This window comes from Acanthisitta chloris, unplaced genomic scaffold (assembly GCF_000695815.1).
Source record: "Acanthisitta chloris isolate BGI_N310 unplaced genomic scaffold, ASM69581v1 scaffold21475, whole genome shotgun sequence".
NCBI classification, from domain to species: Eukaryota; Metazoa; Chordata; class Aves; order Passeriformes; family Acanthisittidae; genus Acanthisitta; species Acanthisitta chloris.
The window spans coordinates 44,342-61,604 of NW_008672426.1; the positions used below are offsets into that span (position 1 = coordinate 44,342).

At 38.9% G+C, this 17,263-nt stretch overlaps 1 protein-coding gene across 5 annotated transcripts in view; it reads right to left on the minus strand.

Moving 5' to 3' along the window:
- CNOT4 (CCR4-NOT transcription complex, subunit 4) overlaps positions 1-10,567 on the minus strand; it is a 43,549-nt gene extending 32,982 nt beyond the window's left edge. For 2 of the 5 annotated variants that reach the window (XM_009074518.1, XM_009074520.1), the window contains exons 1-3: positions 10,326-10,567; positions 2,709-2,906; positions 365-451 (exon numbers count right to left, since the gene is read on the minus strand). In XM_009074518.1, the coding sequence (XP_009072766.1) occupies positions 365-451; positions 2,709-2,906; positions 10,326-10,499 (459 nt within the window). In that variant the 5' untranslated portion in view covers positions 10,500-10,567. The remainder of the gene's footprint in view (positions 1-364; positions 452-2,708; positions 2,907-10,325) is intronic. The other 3 variants (XM_009074517.1, XM_009074519.1, XM_009074516.1) reach the window with 2 other exon arrangements.
- Positions 10,568-17,263: the final 6,696 nt, after the last annotated feature.

Below are 17,263 nucleotides of genomic sequence, written 5' to 3' on the forward strand. Positions count from 1 at the left end.
CTGAGCAAATAAATGCATCAAAAACATTGCTTGAAAGTTCTAAAAATACTTAAAGGCATTTTATTCCCAAAATGCAGATTAGTGAATAAATGCCACACTGCTGCTTCTCTGAAGGTTCTCACCTTGTCTCCCAGTTCTTAATTCTTCTGCGTTGCATCCTGTATCCAACTCAGAGCTTGGCTGGACAATGCCTCAATAACTTAGCAGTAATTCTATTTTTGCAATGCCTTTTCTTTATTCTTCTCTTGAACTTATTGCTTAATCAGAAATAGGGAGCTCTGGATTCACTCTGCACACATCTATTTTCTCTAAAAGGAATTAAATAAACCCCATAAAACAAAACTCACAAGAGCCTCTGACTTACCTGTGAGCCTGCATATGATGTGCTGTTATTAATGACAACTTTATGTATTTTACCAAACTTCCCAAAATATTCTGGTCGTTTCAAAACCTACAAGGAAACAAAGTCACAGTGGTATATTTAGAATTCACACAGAGGTGTACTTTTTCTTCTGTGAAACTGTGCAACTAAAGCCTTTACCTAATATAAAACACATCTCTCCTACAAAGAGGAGCACAGCATGTAGATTTAATTTGTTTTTCCACATAAAACATGGTTACTTGCAATACAGAGTATGCTGCCACCTCAGAACTTTAATGACAGATACTCCATATTTTATGCCAAATTTTTAAAAGTGCTTTCAGTACTCAGATTACCCAAACCATATCCTGGCAAGATATATCCCAATCAGCATGAAATGTTCCTCTATATATCTACTTTATAATCTGAAGAAAAAAAACCAAAAATCACTTTCACTCTAGTTATAAAACAACCTACCCCCTTAAACTTCCATTCAACTGTATTATTAGGTACAAAATGCTGAATCCTGACTCACTTGCCCCTCTCCAAAGAGAGAGTAAACCAATTAGCTTGAGATAGTCTTAAGTTTTCCGAAGATCAAACTAAGTACAGGGAGACAATGTAGGGGAAGAAAAAAAACCAAAAATCACTTTCACTCTAGTTATAAAACAACCTACCCCCTTAAACTTCCATTCAACTGTATTATTAGGTACAAAATGCTGAATCCTGACTCACTTGCCCCTCTCCAAAGAGAGAGTAAACCAATTAGCTTGAGATAGTCTTAAGTTTTCCGAAGATCAAACTAAGTACAGGGAGACAATGTAGGGTAGGGACTTTCAGAATCAACATCATGCCAAAATGAATGAGTACCACATCCCTGAAAGAAAAAACATATGCCTATCTTGCCCTTCCCTGAATGAGTTAGTGATAACACACCATTTAGGGATGCTGTGCAAAGCAGCCACATCACTAGCATATTAAGCAACTCTGCTGAATAATGGTTACCTGTGTGCCAATGAAATTGGAAAAACATCTGACACACACCAAAAGCCTTTCTTTTGCCATTCCTGTGACAGAAGGAGGTGCAAAAGTCTCAGACTGAAGCTAGGTAAGATAAGGGTATTTCTAGTTCTAGACAATAACCTGACAGATTTTAAACCAAGATTTGTTACCTCAGCTCCATATTAACACTGAATAGTGCAGTTAAACTCCACTAATCCAAGAACTTCACTACCTCCTCTCCCTTCTCAAGGGAGCATCAATGGCTTCAAGATCTAACAGTACCACATTTGGATCATCCTGTAGAACTACACGGCACATTGTATACACAACCAGTCGTTCGCTGGTCTTTTCTGACTGTTCTTCACTTGGTCTATATCCTCTTGCAATATCCTGCACCCACTCTCTGGGCATCATTCCAGAGGAGACTCACAATCCTGAAGAAACTCCTCTGCAATATGCCTGAGTACAGCAGATCATACTCCTGATGAGATCTGACAGCATAGCCTTGACAATTTTCCTAAGAGCATGTCAGTAGAAGAGGATCCACATGTACTCCATTATGATCCACATACCTATTTCCAGAAACAACAAATAGTGGCCAACCTCCCTTCCCAAATAATCTTCATCTATGGAGTTTTTTGCTTGCTTAATAATTAGAAAACTTGAATATACTGAATACTTTAACCCACGTCTCTCAGGTTAGATTTCCTGGAAATCAAGCAATCTTAGTGCTATAAACCATATTCAATAAGTATGTATCTTCTGGTGTGTCACTGAGAATACTGCTACCAACACACCTAGTACAGCATACCCCCATCCCTGCAAAAAAACCACTTCTAGTTACTTCAAGTATTCAGTGTAGAATTATCTTAGGTTTAAATAAAATAACTCACTTTATCACTGTTCCTCTATCCGGTCAAAGAAATCACATTCATTTTTCAATAACAAATAATGCCAAGCCAGTGCTGACAGCTGCTTACAAATACTTGCTGCTACATTTCAGTAGAAACTGAAGTGTTATACATCAGATCCGTTTTAACTTTTTTTCTTCCTTCCTTATCCTCCCTTTTCTCCCCCTTCACTAAAAGCAGCTTTTTACATTTGTTCTTTCCCAGACTACCAAAATACAGACTATACTCTGAGTCCTCAGCAACAGTCACTTGTGTGACATTTCTCCAGACAATTTAGTCTGATAACATGAATTTAATCTGGCACAGTAGTTTTGAAGACATATCTTATCCTGTACTACATTCCCTCCATACTCTAAGTCAAGGGTGGGCACAAGGGTATTTCAATAGTTTCTTGAGAAAGTTAAGAGCAAGATCTGCAAGTGTGAAGTGCTCACCTCTGGATCTGCTAGGCGCTGAGACAGCCCTACCACGAAGACAAGGTTCTTCTGTACAACCCGTACACTGGCCAAATGTTTGCGATTCTCTGATATCTTCTGTTTCCTCTCATTTTGTTTCTGTTTCTTTTCATTTTTTATCCTCTGCAGCTCTTCCTGGGAGAGTGGTTTGTACACTGCTGGATCTTCTGGATATGGCTAAATATAACAAATACCATTAAAACCAACCCAGATAAGAAACAATACATTTGAAAATCAGTAATCCTGACATTTTAATGCACAAATTTCATTCTGTTACACTGGTCTGATTGTTAGGACCACCCACATTATAGAAGCATATTCAATCCTTTGGGAAAGATGAACATCTTGCATATTTTAACGGAATTCTCCTATTTATAGACATAATACTGATTTGGGCAATAGGCACATTCTAACCCAGCTGCCAAGTCAACTACAACATTACAAGCAGCTGCAACACGGCAGCCAACACATCTTGTTAAAAGTTTCACTAATAGAGCATACTAAGCAGGGTGAAGGCATGCATTGCATATCCTCTAGTTGTCTGATACAGATTTAGATACTTAGGTGTATTAGACTACAAGAAAACAAAATACTTATGTAGCTTCAGTGGTCCAAGTTCAACACATTAACACCATCACACTGCTCAACCTTTACATGGCTAACTTCTAGTGAAGAGAACAGATTCCAGTACAGTTCCTGCATACTGATTTAACAATATTCTTGCCATGCTTGAGCCCTAGTTTGAAAATTGGTCTCTAGCTTCCCTGGACAAAAGTGCATTTTTAACCTCAAGATTATCATCCAGAGGTAACTCCTCAAACACAGACATAACACTAGATTTTAATCTCAGAAGTATCCAGCAGAAGTACAAGTGCCCTCAGACTTACCTAGAAAGACTGCTCTATTCATGCAGAGCACTGCTATAAAGATACTATTTTAGCCGGGTCTTGTAGACTAAAGTGCCCTGTTCTCTGCTTTGAGTAGTAATCTGGGGCAGTCCCATGTTCCTTACCTGTCCCAGTTTTTTCAGACTGAAAAGTTAGATTTCACACCATATAAAAAAGTAATGCTAAGCACAAAAAGCAAGCGCATAAAAATATATTCCAAATAAAAAGAACTGTTTCTAAACATTGAGATGAAGCAAAAAATGAGAAGAGTACAGGAGATATGCATTAAGGTAAAGACTTAAGACAAAGAAATTAAGCTCAAACTCACCAGTATGTTGGACTAAGGTCTTTCTTTGCCTGCACTACAATAATCAAAGGGTTTAGTGTGCAAGTCTGACCAAAATGAATTTAACTTTTTCCTGACTGTCCTCTGTTAATGACAGAGTACAAAACCAGCTGAAATAATCTATAACCTGAGAAAAATCTACAGTAACAGATGAAAATAAGATTTAGATTAAAAGCATATATTCCTGATAGTTGCACGATGCCACGCAAAGAGCCACCAAGTGCTCAGACCTGATAATCTTCTAAGTACATCCCTGTACAAATCAAGTCTCATTTTTCGGTTTAAAGTGCTATACTTATGACACCTCCTGAATATATGCTGCAGTTGATGGCATCTGACAGTTAAACACCAAGTCCTATGGAAAATGTTTTTAGTATCACAAAGGAATTTAACCTTGTAAGATATTTTAGCTATAGCCAAAGGTGTCCTTAACATCAAAACACAATAAGGACTCAAGCTATCCTTGAAAAACAGTCAAAACTGTACCATTCCTTAAGAAGTTATGCTATGCAGAGGTAACACCAAATGCCTTATGCAGATGTACTTGATGAGCACCAATGATCTGCTTGTAAGGTCATTTGAGATTTGATATAGCCTATTATTATCATGAGTTTTAACACATATCTATCTATCTATCTATATCTATCTCAGGATTTCTGAGATGCAGAGTAATTCTGCAAGGCTTTATACTTATTTAATGAACTTCTCAAAGTCTGTGTTAGACAATCACACAGAATAAAGAACATTGTTTTGTTTTAGAGGAGAAAAAGACTGCACAGCAAAGAGTGAGTGAACTCAGTTATCACAGTCAAGTTGAGTTCAGGTAGGAACAGGAAGAAAACAAGTGCACCAGTAGAAAACAGATGTAGTTCCAAAAATATGGCTTGCCATACATCAAGGGATGTGGTATCCTATCAACAATCCATTCTTTCAGATTCATTCCTTGTCCACATCCCTCACATCCCAAGGCAAGGCTTGCAAGTGTACTGCTCTCTGGTACTGTGCAAGGAATGCATTCAGTTTTCAGTAGGTTCAGTAAGGCTCTTGAAGGTCCCAGAAAACTACAGCAAACAGTGTGAAAGTCCATCAGCTTCTTTTCTTGTCAGGTACAGCCACATTCAGAGCATATTCTCAGTGTAAAGCAGGTCAGACACTAGGTTCCTTCTCTGCACAGCTACTGAAAGTCCTGAACATAAGCCAGGAAACAACCTGGGTAGCTCAAGCATAACCCTGAACAGAACATGTATAGGTCCATAGTAAAACTAGTACTTTTTGTTTGTACAGGAGAGCACAAGAACTCGTGGTAGGCACACAACTAAGCAGCAGCTTCAGAATCAGTGAAATGTCTTCATCTCTGCAGAAAATAAGAGGCTGCTTGAACAAGGTTTTCAGTAATTAGGAAGCAGCAGCAGTTGGTTTGCCACCATGGGTAACTGCACTTGCTTGTGATGTTATCGTCTAAAGTTTTCACTCTGTACTGTGAGCTGTGCTGTACAGCTGAGTGTACTGTACTGACTGTACTGCAGAGCTGTATCATATATGAAGTGTTTCATATGTACGTTTAGCACTCTTATGACATGTTTAATGTTTCTAAGAAATATGAGTACCTGGATATCCCAACTTGCAGGACCTGTAAATTAATCTGCATGCACCTCTTGAGTCCCAAGTATAAATCAGAAACACAGTCTTAAAGTGAGAGATGATTTTCCTATTTATATATAATGTGTGGCATGGTAACAGATTAAGATATATTGCATATTTCAAGGGAGGGGGGAAGGCAAGTAAGCAAAGCACCAGAAACTAATTCTAAAAAATATTCAATATTACAAATCCTTTTCCTTTCAAATAAAGACAAAGTCAGTCTAAAAATAGGAAAAGAAATTATCTTCAGAGTGATTGCTTCCCACAATGTTGAAGTTAATGAACTCAGATGATGGTTCAGCTACCAACAGATGAATGCAGGGAAGACTGCTGCAACATGGCTCTGAAAGCCAAGCAAGGTGGATTGACTGCTGGTGCATCTCTCAGTACTATTTCACCTGCTGTTTATTCTCTGACCAACCCTACAAAGTAGGGGTAGGGAGAGGACTACAGGTATAAGTAGCTCTCAGAACTTGAAACAACTAAAATGGCAATGCTACTGACATGCACACGTTGTTTGGGGTTTGGTTTTGGGTACTTTTGGGTTTTTTTTGGTTTTGTTTTGGTTTTTTTGAAAACAAAATGCTTGTTTAACCTACTGTCACTGATGTCTTAGCTGGCAGAGGATTTGAGATCCAAATAAAGTGGCTACCTCAAGTGTTAGCAGCATTTATGCATTTTCAGATGCAAGACATTAAGGGATGCCAACATCACTGATTCGATGACTAAGTTTAGTTGACACCCTCCACTTAAGTTACACAAATTCTCTTCCACAAAAAACAGAGGCCACCTGAATAAGCGTGCCATCATGGAAAACGACCAAATTTTATTTACAATAACTGCAAGTTGCTGGTATTCCTATAAGAACTTCAGCAAAAGTTTGTCTCTTCTGAAGTCTTATTTCTTTAATCGAGACGGCCTTTGAAGAATTCTGTCTTCCTGACTAAGTTTGTCTTGTCATTTAAGTTTCGTTTTCTTTCAGATTTTTTTCCCCATTTCCCAATTATGAAAGCTGAGCTGGGATTTAGCAAGCACTTTGCTTTTGTCATTCCCAGATGGGTCACATTCCTTCCACACAATGGATGTACCAGCATTTCCCAGTTGTTGCCTTGCTACTGAGTAGGTCCTGAAATGAGAAATATAGAGGAAGTCAGTAAGGTTTATGCATAGTATACATCATACCACTTACATCAAGAAGAAAACATAGCCATTTCCTATCTATTTCAAATTATCAATTGTCGCACCAATACTCAGTTGTGGGATTAAAAGCACCAGAGGAAACAACTGACATTTGGAGACCATGAATTAAGACCAAATGTGCCTTTTACACAGAGGTAGTAGGAGAAACACGGACAAAAACATGCTGAAACTATGTTAATTTATAGGTCACGCATGTAGCAGTTTACTATTTCTCTTCATCTCTAGCACAAGGTGCTAGGAGAAAAAGTTCACTAAGACAAGAAACTAAAGAAAAAGGCAAAGCCACAACACAGGAACAGCTGTTTATCAAGTTCCATTATTTGGTGGAAAGGCAAAACAATTAAGAAACATGAAGGAGCTAGGTTTTTTTATTGTTGGATTTTCCGAGTGCAAAACTGGGACTAAGGTCTGAGAGTGCTACGCTCTAATAAAGCAACTGAAATGGTATGTATTATTCACATGACATACAGTACCTAGAGGCTGCTGAATTTTTTTTAAAAAAAGAAAAAGTAGTAACACTGCAGAGATAAAAATCGGTGGCTTTACAACCAGAACTAGCTACTATGGTGACCTGTAAACCAACTTTTGGCTTCAGAAATCTCTTTTTAAGACAGCATATTTTTATTCTAATTTGACTTGTTAGCAGCTATTGCACTCATAGTTAAGAAACCAATTGACTGGAAAGCCTGCTTAGCATCTTACAATTGACTACACCTATAATTTTGCAGAGCATCAGGAACTCAAAGCTGGACAGTTCTTTTTTTTAAGGAAGTGCTTTTTGTTAATTAAATAGATGCAATTTCTGATTCTATTTCAGAATATTCAAAGTATAGAAAGCTTTTAATATGTTAAGACTAAGAAGTACCAGTTCACAGCCAGCATTCAAGTTCAATTCATACTAGCACCTTACTTTCACAAATCAAAACAAAGCAAATGTTTGTGTACTACTGTTATTCACTGGAGGAAACTCAGACAAACTAAATCAATTGACTGCAACGACACGAACATATTCTGCACATGCAGATGTTAAGCTGTGTAACAGTTCAAGCACATACAAGTGTTTCTTCCTTGGTAGAAAAAACTCACAAGCTAACACCTTTTCAGTTAGAAGTACATTAAAGAAGCTTGAGAAAATAACAGTATATATGCAATGCACAGTTAAAAACTATCAAACTAATGGCATAAGCACCACTATAGTGTATAGCCAAACTATTTTATCACAGACTTTTCCAACATCCCCCCCAAACCTTTCAACCAAAATTCCTGGGCAGGGAATTTGTTCATTCCTCCTGTCCATAAACTAGTGCTCAAACCACTGGAGAAGTCACATTGCTTTCAATAACATTGGCACAAGTAGCAGTTTTCCATTATGGAACTGTGAATAACATACTCAGCCTTCTTTTAATATATGTTTACTCACAGTCCATTTTGCAGTAAGTGTCCTGCACTGATATACAGATAATAAAAATATGACATACCTGTTGAAGCCATTGTACCCACCATAAACTTTCCTGCTAAAATTTTGTTGCTTTGCCATGTTCTGTGCTTTAGCATTTTAAGCTGTCACAACCAATGCACACCACAGTAGATGTGAAAAAAGTGCTGCAGTCTTTCCCCCGAAACCTTACTATATACAGATAAGAACTACTTAGATATACTGAACACAAATACACATACCTGGTTCCATCTGTCCAGCACACTTCAAAACGTGGCTTCTTCAGACACATTTGATGCTGCAACTCTGTAGCTCAGAATGATTTGTTCCCAAGATCCTGTGAAGTCTCTGCATCACAATGTCTTTGTCTATACCACAAAACAAGTGTCCTCCTCAGCCCTCTCCATGCCGAACTCCTACAATCCAGTGACAGAGCTGCAACTCTACAAGAGCATCTTGTAGTGTGTAGATGAAGAAAGCATCAAGAAGAGAATCCTCATCCACTGTGAAAGAAGAGGTCTCCTTTCTCTCCTGGAATGGTCTGTATGCTTCATTCCAATTGTAGCACTCTGAGCAAACTGTATCCAATTCCACAAAGTATTTGCACATCCAATCACATGCCAGATTATTCCACATTTAAAAGTTCAGCTGTGGCAGTATCCATATTTCAGACATGCAGTGAACAGCAAGCTGCTGCTGGGATCTTCTCAAATGTATTTCACAAACTTCCAATACCGAACAGGCAAAAAATAGTGCAATAAATCCAGGTAAATGAAGCAACTTACACAAAAAAATAAATTCCAGAAATCTCACGTTGTACCAGAAGAGTAGAAATTCACTTATACTATGGAAATTGCTGTACAGCACATGTCATCTACAGCAGCTATCGTACGTGGAGAATGATTTGGCCATTTGACATATGGATCTTCCTTGTAGAACACACAGAGCTCAAATATTGCATCAAATTTGCAAATATTTTAACCAACACATGTTGCTGTGGGATAGCCTTCAGGCTTGCAGGGGCATCCAAACACAGGTTAGCAGTGATAGCTCTAGTGCAGTCAAAGGCCAAAAGAGCAACAAGAAAATAAGACTGGAAGTGCTTAGAGAACACTGTGGCAGTGAATAAAGACAGTGAGACCAAGTAAGACTACTCGGGGTCTCAAAAGGAAGCTGTAACATGAGACAGGAAGACAACAAAGGCATATACTGAGTATAGGATCATGATTAAACAGCAGGAGAAAGGCAAGACCTAAGTGGCTGCATTTACAAAAAGAGGAAGCCCCGGCAAAAAAAGTTACAATCAAGGGAAGTAATTAGAGTTAAGGAGAAGATACTGAAAAAGAATTTTATTAAACACTGAAGATAAGGAAATAATGAGGTTAAGCAAAACACTAACAGGAGGAATAAAATAATTCCAAAGAAAATAACAAGCAACTTAGAGAAGCTGAAGTTCATAGTTGTGGCCAACCAAAATATCAGCCAGATATCAAGACATGGGGAGAAATTAAGTGTGGCTCAAAGTACTAACCTGAAGTGTTTGGCAACAAGATCAGAACACCAGACAAACAGACTTGGTCTAGATTTTGAAACACTTTCAAATTGAACACTACCGGATATATTTTCCAGAGGTTTTACATGTGTCCACTAACATACAGATTTAAAGCTCCAGTGCTTTATATTTAAAGCCTGCCTCAGTCAGCTCTGCCAGTTGAGCTGAACCCTGGCCCTCATCAAACCTCTGATGCTGGAATCCTCACTGTCCTTCCTGAAAAGACTATCAATGCATGAGCACTCCAACTCCAGGGATTTTTACTTCTGGCAGTTCTCTCAGCATCAGCATGCTTTGGTTCTGATCCACAGCTTCCCCTATGAATCCAGTTCTGAATTTAATAAACCAAGACTAGCTGCTTCATAACAGCTTTAACACATATGCAGACAGAATCTGAAAGATCCAACACCTCACCCATGATCTAGGCCATGACTAGATGAATGTTTCCCTGAAGGAAAAGGATGTCTTTGGTATCAACACAATGTAAGAGCCTCGTGTTATATGCCAAGACAAGCTGCTGTTCCAGGATATTTACCTTTCTGCAAGCAGGACAAAGTCCATTCTCATCAGTGCGGATACGATGCCAACAGAAACGACAGATTTGGTAGCCACAGGTGCAAGGGAAGAAATTGATGTCATCAATTTCCAGAGGCTCCATGCAAAGAGGGCATTCCACAGGGTCTTCCTTAGCATCAGGGCTGCGAGACATCTTTGTATGTTCGCAGAGCAGCAAAAGTTTATAATAACTTAATAGACCAAGAAGGTCAGCACTTGAAGGTCTGCAAGAAGGAAAAAAGAAAAAAATTATTAATACTGTTGCCATCTTTTATTTTGGACCTTTTAATATTTCAGTTCTTCATCACTTCTCTTCCTTGACCACCACCCCCCCCCCATTATCTACCAACATGCAAGTTACTCCCTAATAAACTGGAGTGCCTTCCTACTCATGAGTGACACAAATAAGAAAGATGGCACTGGTGATGCATCTCCCCACATGGATAGACAAGCATTTTGGTAGTTCACTAGCCTATCTAGGCTTCAAAATACACTGTTGCCAAGAAATGCTTAACAGTGTATGCCATACATTGCTTCTGTTCTATCAGCTCCTTTAACTATTGCTTTCTCGAAGTCCTCTATAAATTAAAAGTCAAATCCTGCATGCAGGACTTCATGCTTAAGACCAATTTATTGCTTTGGTCAAAGACTTGGAACAATGAGATTTAGAGTAACATTTATGTCATCCATTCAGACTTTAATAGGTTGCAGAATTACCAAACAAAACCAAGAAAAGCTTCTTACTCAGGAGGATTTGTTTCTTTTGTCCATCTCATTTTTTGGTCCAGAGACTGATCTGAGATCAGACTTAGGACTACAGCATTAGTCAGATACACAGCTTTCTACTGGAGTCAAACAACTTTAAACAAGTAAACTATGCTTTTCATCAGCACCCAAATCACACCAAAGCCCAAATACATGCACATGGCTGAAAAACACCTAAGTTTAAACTTAGAATGCAGCCACAATAAAGTATTTCTGGATGAGAATTTTGAAGAGGACTAAAATTCAAGTCACCATTTTCTTAACTCATTTCCTGAATTTAGTCATTTGAACATGCTTCTATTCTGTCAGTTTAAGGATGCAGCACAAGAAAATTACACTCAGACTCAAAACAAGGCGCTTGGAGTTGTCGCTGAGATACTTCATCAGTTTGGACATTTTCTTCTTTTTTCATCTAAGTACCACTCTGGGTATGTGCAATTGTATGCAGTCTCAGCAAGCTGTCTCCATCTGCTGCATGAGGCATGCACATATATGGGACAAAATTAAGGACAAGAGCAGAATTTTTAGGTGGACCTTTGGAAGAAAAATAAAAGGAAAAAAGAACCAAAACCTAAAAACCCACTGAAAAATCACCGAAAAGATGTGACTAGAACTGACAGTTGGATGGTCATACTATATGTAACAAACTACACCACTTCTTTATAAGCAAGTGAGTTCAGAAGTCTTTTTAAAACCCAGAGATCTTTTCGCAATCACAAGTTTCCCCAAAACATCAGTAATACAACTATTATTGAACCACAAACAATCTGGAGTCCCCCTCTAGTTTCCCAGAGAGTTTTCTACTTCATTTCTAACCAAAAGCTCTTAGATCATACACTATTGAATCTTTCTCCAGGCTTTTAGGAGCAAGTCCAAAACCAAATTCTCACATCCACCTACGTGAAGAAGAGTGACATTTAATTCTGTCCTTGGAAATAAGATGACTGAATGTTTTGAGATCAAACCCTTCCTCACAGATTTCAGTATGGTGTGGTGTTAGCCTCAAGTAGCTTTGATACTTTAACAACCACCAAAAAAAGAAAAAAAATAGAAAGAAAGAAAAAAAACCCCAAACCAACAGGTCCTGTTTATGACCTTTGACATCCAAAGCCCAAAAGGTTCCAGCTCAGGTTGGGATCTCACACCTTAGAGGATAGGATCTGTTTAGCATCCGTCTGCAATACTTGTCCCTGTCCTGCACACCACTTCAGGGACAGAAATTTCTCTGCAAGCAGCTAGGAGAGAATCATGAAGAACAACAACACACATACACACAACCAAACTACCATACAAATCGACAGCAGAGAACATACATACAGCTTTGTATGGGAATGGCTGTGTGGTCATCAGGTTAACCTGTGATCACAGGCTGATATCAGAAGCCCAGACCAACTGCAATCTCAACTAGTTTAGTAGGAAGAATATCCTCTAAGCACAAAGTGCAGTTCTGGTAAACCTCTGTTCTAGAGAGAAAGTTTCACTGGATGCTCACATAAAATTAAGGATGACACAACAGCTTTTAGATGCTGTAAGGATAATTTCTCTATGTGGCATGCACTAGCAGCAACACGGTCCTCTTTCTGACCTTCGCAATGACTGAAATCAGAAAGTTAAACTTACACAATAATACAGTAGCTTTTACTTCATTATCTACACTTTCATCCATGCTACATTCACAATCATTTTGTCAGTCTCAAAACCAGGCACTGGAACTTTACCAGTGTTTTCTACAGAGAACACTAGCAGAATCTGACTTGAAGGAAGGAAAGGATTAGTTTGTTTGGGAGCTTTGTCTTACTTTCAAGAACACATCCCCACTGGCTGAAGAGTGGGAGGGACTGTTAAAAGGCCACAGAACATTATTTAACAGCTTATTATGCAGATAAGCTGTTAAATAATTTTTACTGCAGCCCTTACATTTCCTGTAAACTTTTCCAACTTGTATAGCAGCAAAACCATTACCAAATCAAAGGGATTTTAAAGAAAAGCACAGGATAAACTCAACAGATCCTCTTCAGTCGAGATTTGGATTTTTGTCACAAAGACAAGAGATCACAAGAGATCAGTAAGCAAACAGCAAATTCCCTTTGACTGTATACTCATTTCACCACACACTCAGCAGCTCTGAGCCTACCAAAACACATCTAAGTAAAGCTATGCTAGTACTAGTGAAGCTGTAGTCAAATGCACAGTTTTTAAGACACTTCCACCACCACAGTGAAACTTCTGAACTTACAAAATTACGATTTGGAATCTCCACTAAGAAACGTCATCAGTTCATACGGAAAAAAACACTATGACGAATTAGCTAGTGCCTCTGGGATATTCAGACAAGCTCTAACAAAACTGCAACATAATTAACACTTACGAGCTGGTTTAAGTTAACAGTAAGAGTTCAGCAGCTGCCAGCAATAATGCCAATAGTTGCTTCAAACAGCATATGGCCTGTTACTTCACAACAAAGAATAAGGAGCAGCTGTATGCTATATTTCTTGAAACTAGGTAAGGGGAAATATTTATGTACTTGGGCACAGCCCATTCAAACAACCCATTCAGAGATTCTCCACTGAAGTGTATCTCCATTTTAGAAGGGTTTATATACCAGGATCTGTGTTTGAAATATGCATCAGAACAGTGCTTTTGTTTTCAAAACCAGAATAACATGCATAGTGAGGCATCATTAATGCCTTCTGCATGAAGCACGTGCACTACCAAGAAACAGAGTAACTAGTCAGCTCTAAGGCTATTCCAAACAATTCCACATTAACGTCACAGGAAAAGTAATGCAGCGATAGCAAAATACAAAAGGCAGTATTACATGCTGAGTTTAATCCGAAGTATTTGGTCTTTGGAATAAAGTTCAAAGAGATTAAATTAATAGCATCTCAGGAGAAGAAAAGGAGGAAGGTTGTGCACGTGTACAGAAGCTATACAAGCAGCTAGAGTTTGTCCATACACTTTCCAAAACTCCAACAACTGTAGTCAAACATGCCTTCAACAGCTCCACATCCTGTTTACAGGAGACTATGCCAAAACATTCACACGAGGATGAAACAGAGGTGGACAACATCCAGCAGCATGTTTAAGACATAGTGATTTTGTAATAGGTAATAACCAAACTACAGAAATACGTAATTGTGTGCTGTCTCCCTCCTATTATACAAATTAATAAGTTCCTTTATTTTCCAAACACATGCAAAATGAAAAAAGTATAAATTTTTATTAACTTTTGTAAGTGCTTACTCAGCTGATGGCAGCTGTGTCTAATCAGCTCCACCTAACAATTGCTTCTCCTGATGATACACTCTGAACTTGGCAGTCAGGGAGAAAGTGATCCTACTGTTCACCTCAACAGAATTTTGCTTTTAATACAGCTAGTGATTTCAGTCTGTTTAGGATGCAGATGTTTGTTGCCTTTCCTTTTGCCCTTGAGGTGAACAAGTTTCTTCTAGCAGTTTATCTTCCCTATTTAAAACGGGTCATTAAAGCAAGGGGTCAGGGAAAAAACTAGCTTGTTATGCATTCTTTTTCCCCAAGCACACCAATTTGAGACTTGACACACACTCCTCCTCATCTCTCCACAGCAGACACCAGACCATTTCCATTTGCTAGCAGTACATTTTAGCACATGTGTCCTTAAAGTTCCTCCAGGCAGGCAGCTAGCTCCAGGGAATACAGACACAATGGACCGAATCCAGCCTTGATACTTACTTTAGGACACCGCAAGTGTCACAGACAGTTCTCAAAACCTAGTAATGAAAAACCTCTATAAAGGACTCACATCCCAGAAAATATCTGGAGATCTAGGGCCTCTTGAAGGAAAAAATTCAGACATGTGTAGCTAATGTTTCACTTAGAGTTCAAACATACCTGACACTTGAAGTGAAACAGGTCGGAGTCTACGCACTGAACCTTTAGTAAGGGCCCATTAAACTTACGCAAACCAACTCAGACATTTTTTCACGGCCTCATATCTCCTGAAACTCACCAGTCACGAGAAGTCTCAAAAAAGCAGTGTGGATGGTAACACCACTGGGAAGGCAGCCCCCCACCAATACTCCTGCTCCCACTCTGCAGAAGGATCAGTTCCCTTTCCACACTTCACCTCTGGGTTGATCACACGTACAAGCTGGAGGCAGAAAGGCAAGCAGCAGCTACAGTGGGTTATCCCTTCCTTACATCAGGAGAGCAGCAACAGCTCTGTCAGCATGGCACTCTCCTCCAGGCTGGCATGAGGGCAGAGTGGCCTGAGGCCTATGCTTGGGCTACCTCCTTCCACTAGTGACTGCTGAAAGGAAAGCAATATCAGTCTTCTCCAGACTCTGAAAGTAAGAAAGGCTATCACTTCATTGCATTGCAGTGACCACTGGGAAGTTACATTAAAATGTTTCATAGGCAGGCTGCAGAGAAAAGCCTGGTTTTTTCCTGTTTTAAGCACACAGAACTTAAGGAGATTTGGTGAGTTAGTCATTCAGGGGCCCACAGAGAACCCATAGGGCAAGCAGTTCACATATGCATGTCCCAAATCATGAAAAAATGGTCTAGTAATAAAGATACCTGACTAAGTGTTTTAATGAAGTCATCCACACAATTCAGAAGAAATGCAGGAAAATTCCACAGGCCATCTCTCTGTCATGTCAGCCCGTACCTCTTTTTTTTGAGCCCTAAGAGTGGTCCCTTTCTCCTCGCAGCCCTTCACTCACATCAAAATACAGTGATATTCTACAACTGCATGGTTAGCAACACTGACATAGACAGCAGGAGTGCTGAAAGGGGCTTTTCCAAGTTTTATGGCTCTCTTACTGACTGAGAACAAAGACACCTCAGCAGCAAGCAAGCAGGCTCTTGAATTCACCTAAGACAATTTTCATCTGAGACCAACGGAAAGCTCACTTCCTACTTCTCTTTCCTGACTGCACTGAACATTTAAAGCAAACTGCATTACTAATTGCAAAATCATGCTCAGTAACTGCAAAGTCCATTTTCACCCATGTCTTCTTTCTGGAATAATGTTTATTACTCTGCCTGTGATCTGCAGCTACATTTTGATCATAGTACAAACAACATGTAAGAAAAGTTAAGACACAGACAAAGCCCCAAATGTCTGAAAAGTATGCCCAGGCATCAGGCAACCATCTCAGTATATCTAAACACAGAGTTACACTGGCTATGATTATCCCCAAACTATTTAGCTCAGAGGTCAAAACTGAAATCTCTATAGACACTCCTCTGCTTTATGCTTCCCTGTATGTGCTTAGGGAGCACCAGTATGGTGAAAACATAGAAACAAGCACCTAGGATAGCAACTGCTCAACTAGCATATTCGGCAACAGCACAAAAATCACCCAAAGAAATCACCAGAGAAGTTTCTATCTAATGCCCTCAAGGCAGCTAATAACAAAAAAAGAGTCAGATGACACCTGCTAAATTGAAAGTGAACTAATCTCTCTTTATAAATCCAGTGTGAACACAAACTATTTCAAGACAGTTACGTGGCAAAGAAAAAGAAGCTTTTCCCTCCTTTAAATTGAGCCGAGGATTGGTTGCCGTAGGCTTATTGTTACAGCACTCTGAACACTGATGCATAAAGGGCTCCATACTATCAGTGACACATGAATGCCAAGTAAGATATTGACTCAAATAACTCAGATTCTTCCAAGTCATGAGCAGAATCAAGATGCTAAATTTTGCTGAGAAAGAAAAAAGCCAAATAAAAGTCTGACAAATTAATCTACAAGCACATAAAGCTTTAGACACAATTACCCAAAACGACACTATCCTAGCATATAGGACAACTCACTCAATGAAATTAAAAGCATAATATTGCTAATTGTCCACATTAAAATTCCAACATTCATTCACATTCAGTTCCAGGATTCCTTATTTCCTCTTTCCACATGCCCCCATTCCATTTTTATACCTACAGCACCACTATATATAGACATGGTATGTCTAAAGCATTTGGATAATGAATTAGATGTGGGCTACACAATTAATAGTTTAAATATTTTAAAAGCCTATGTCACACACATAGACCATTTAATATTGGTATACATATTCCAGTATGGCTATTTCCTCCAGACATAAGCAGGAGATGCTCAAGCAACGAGTGAAACAAAATAGCTATACCTGTACAGATTTGCATACAGCAAA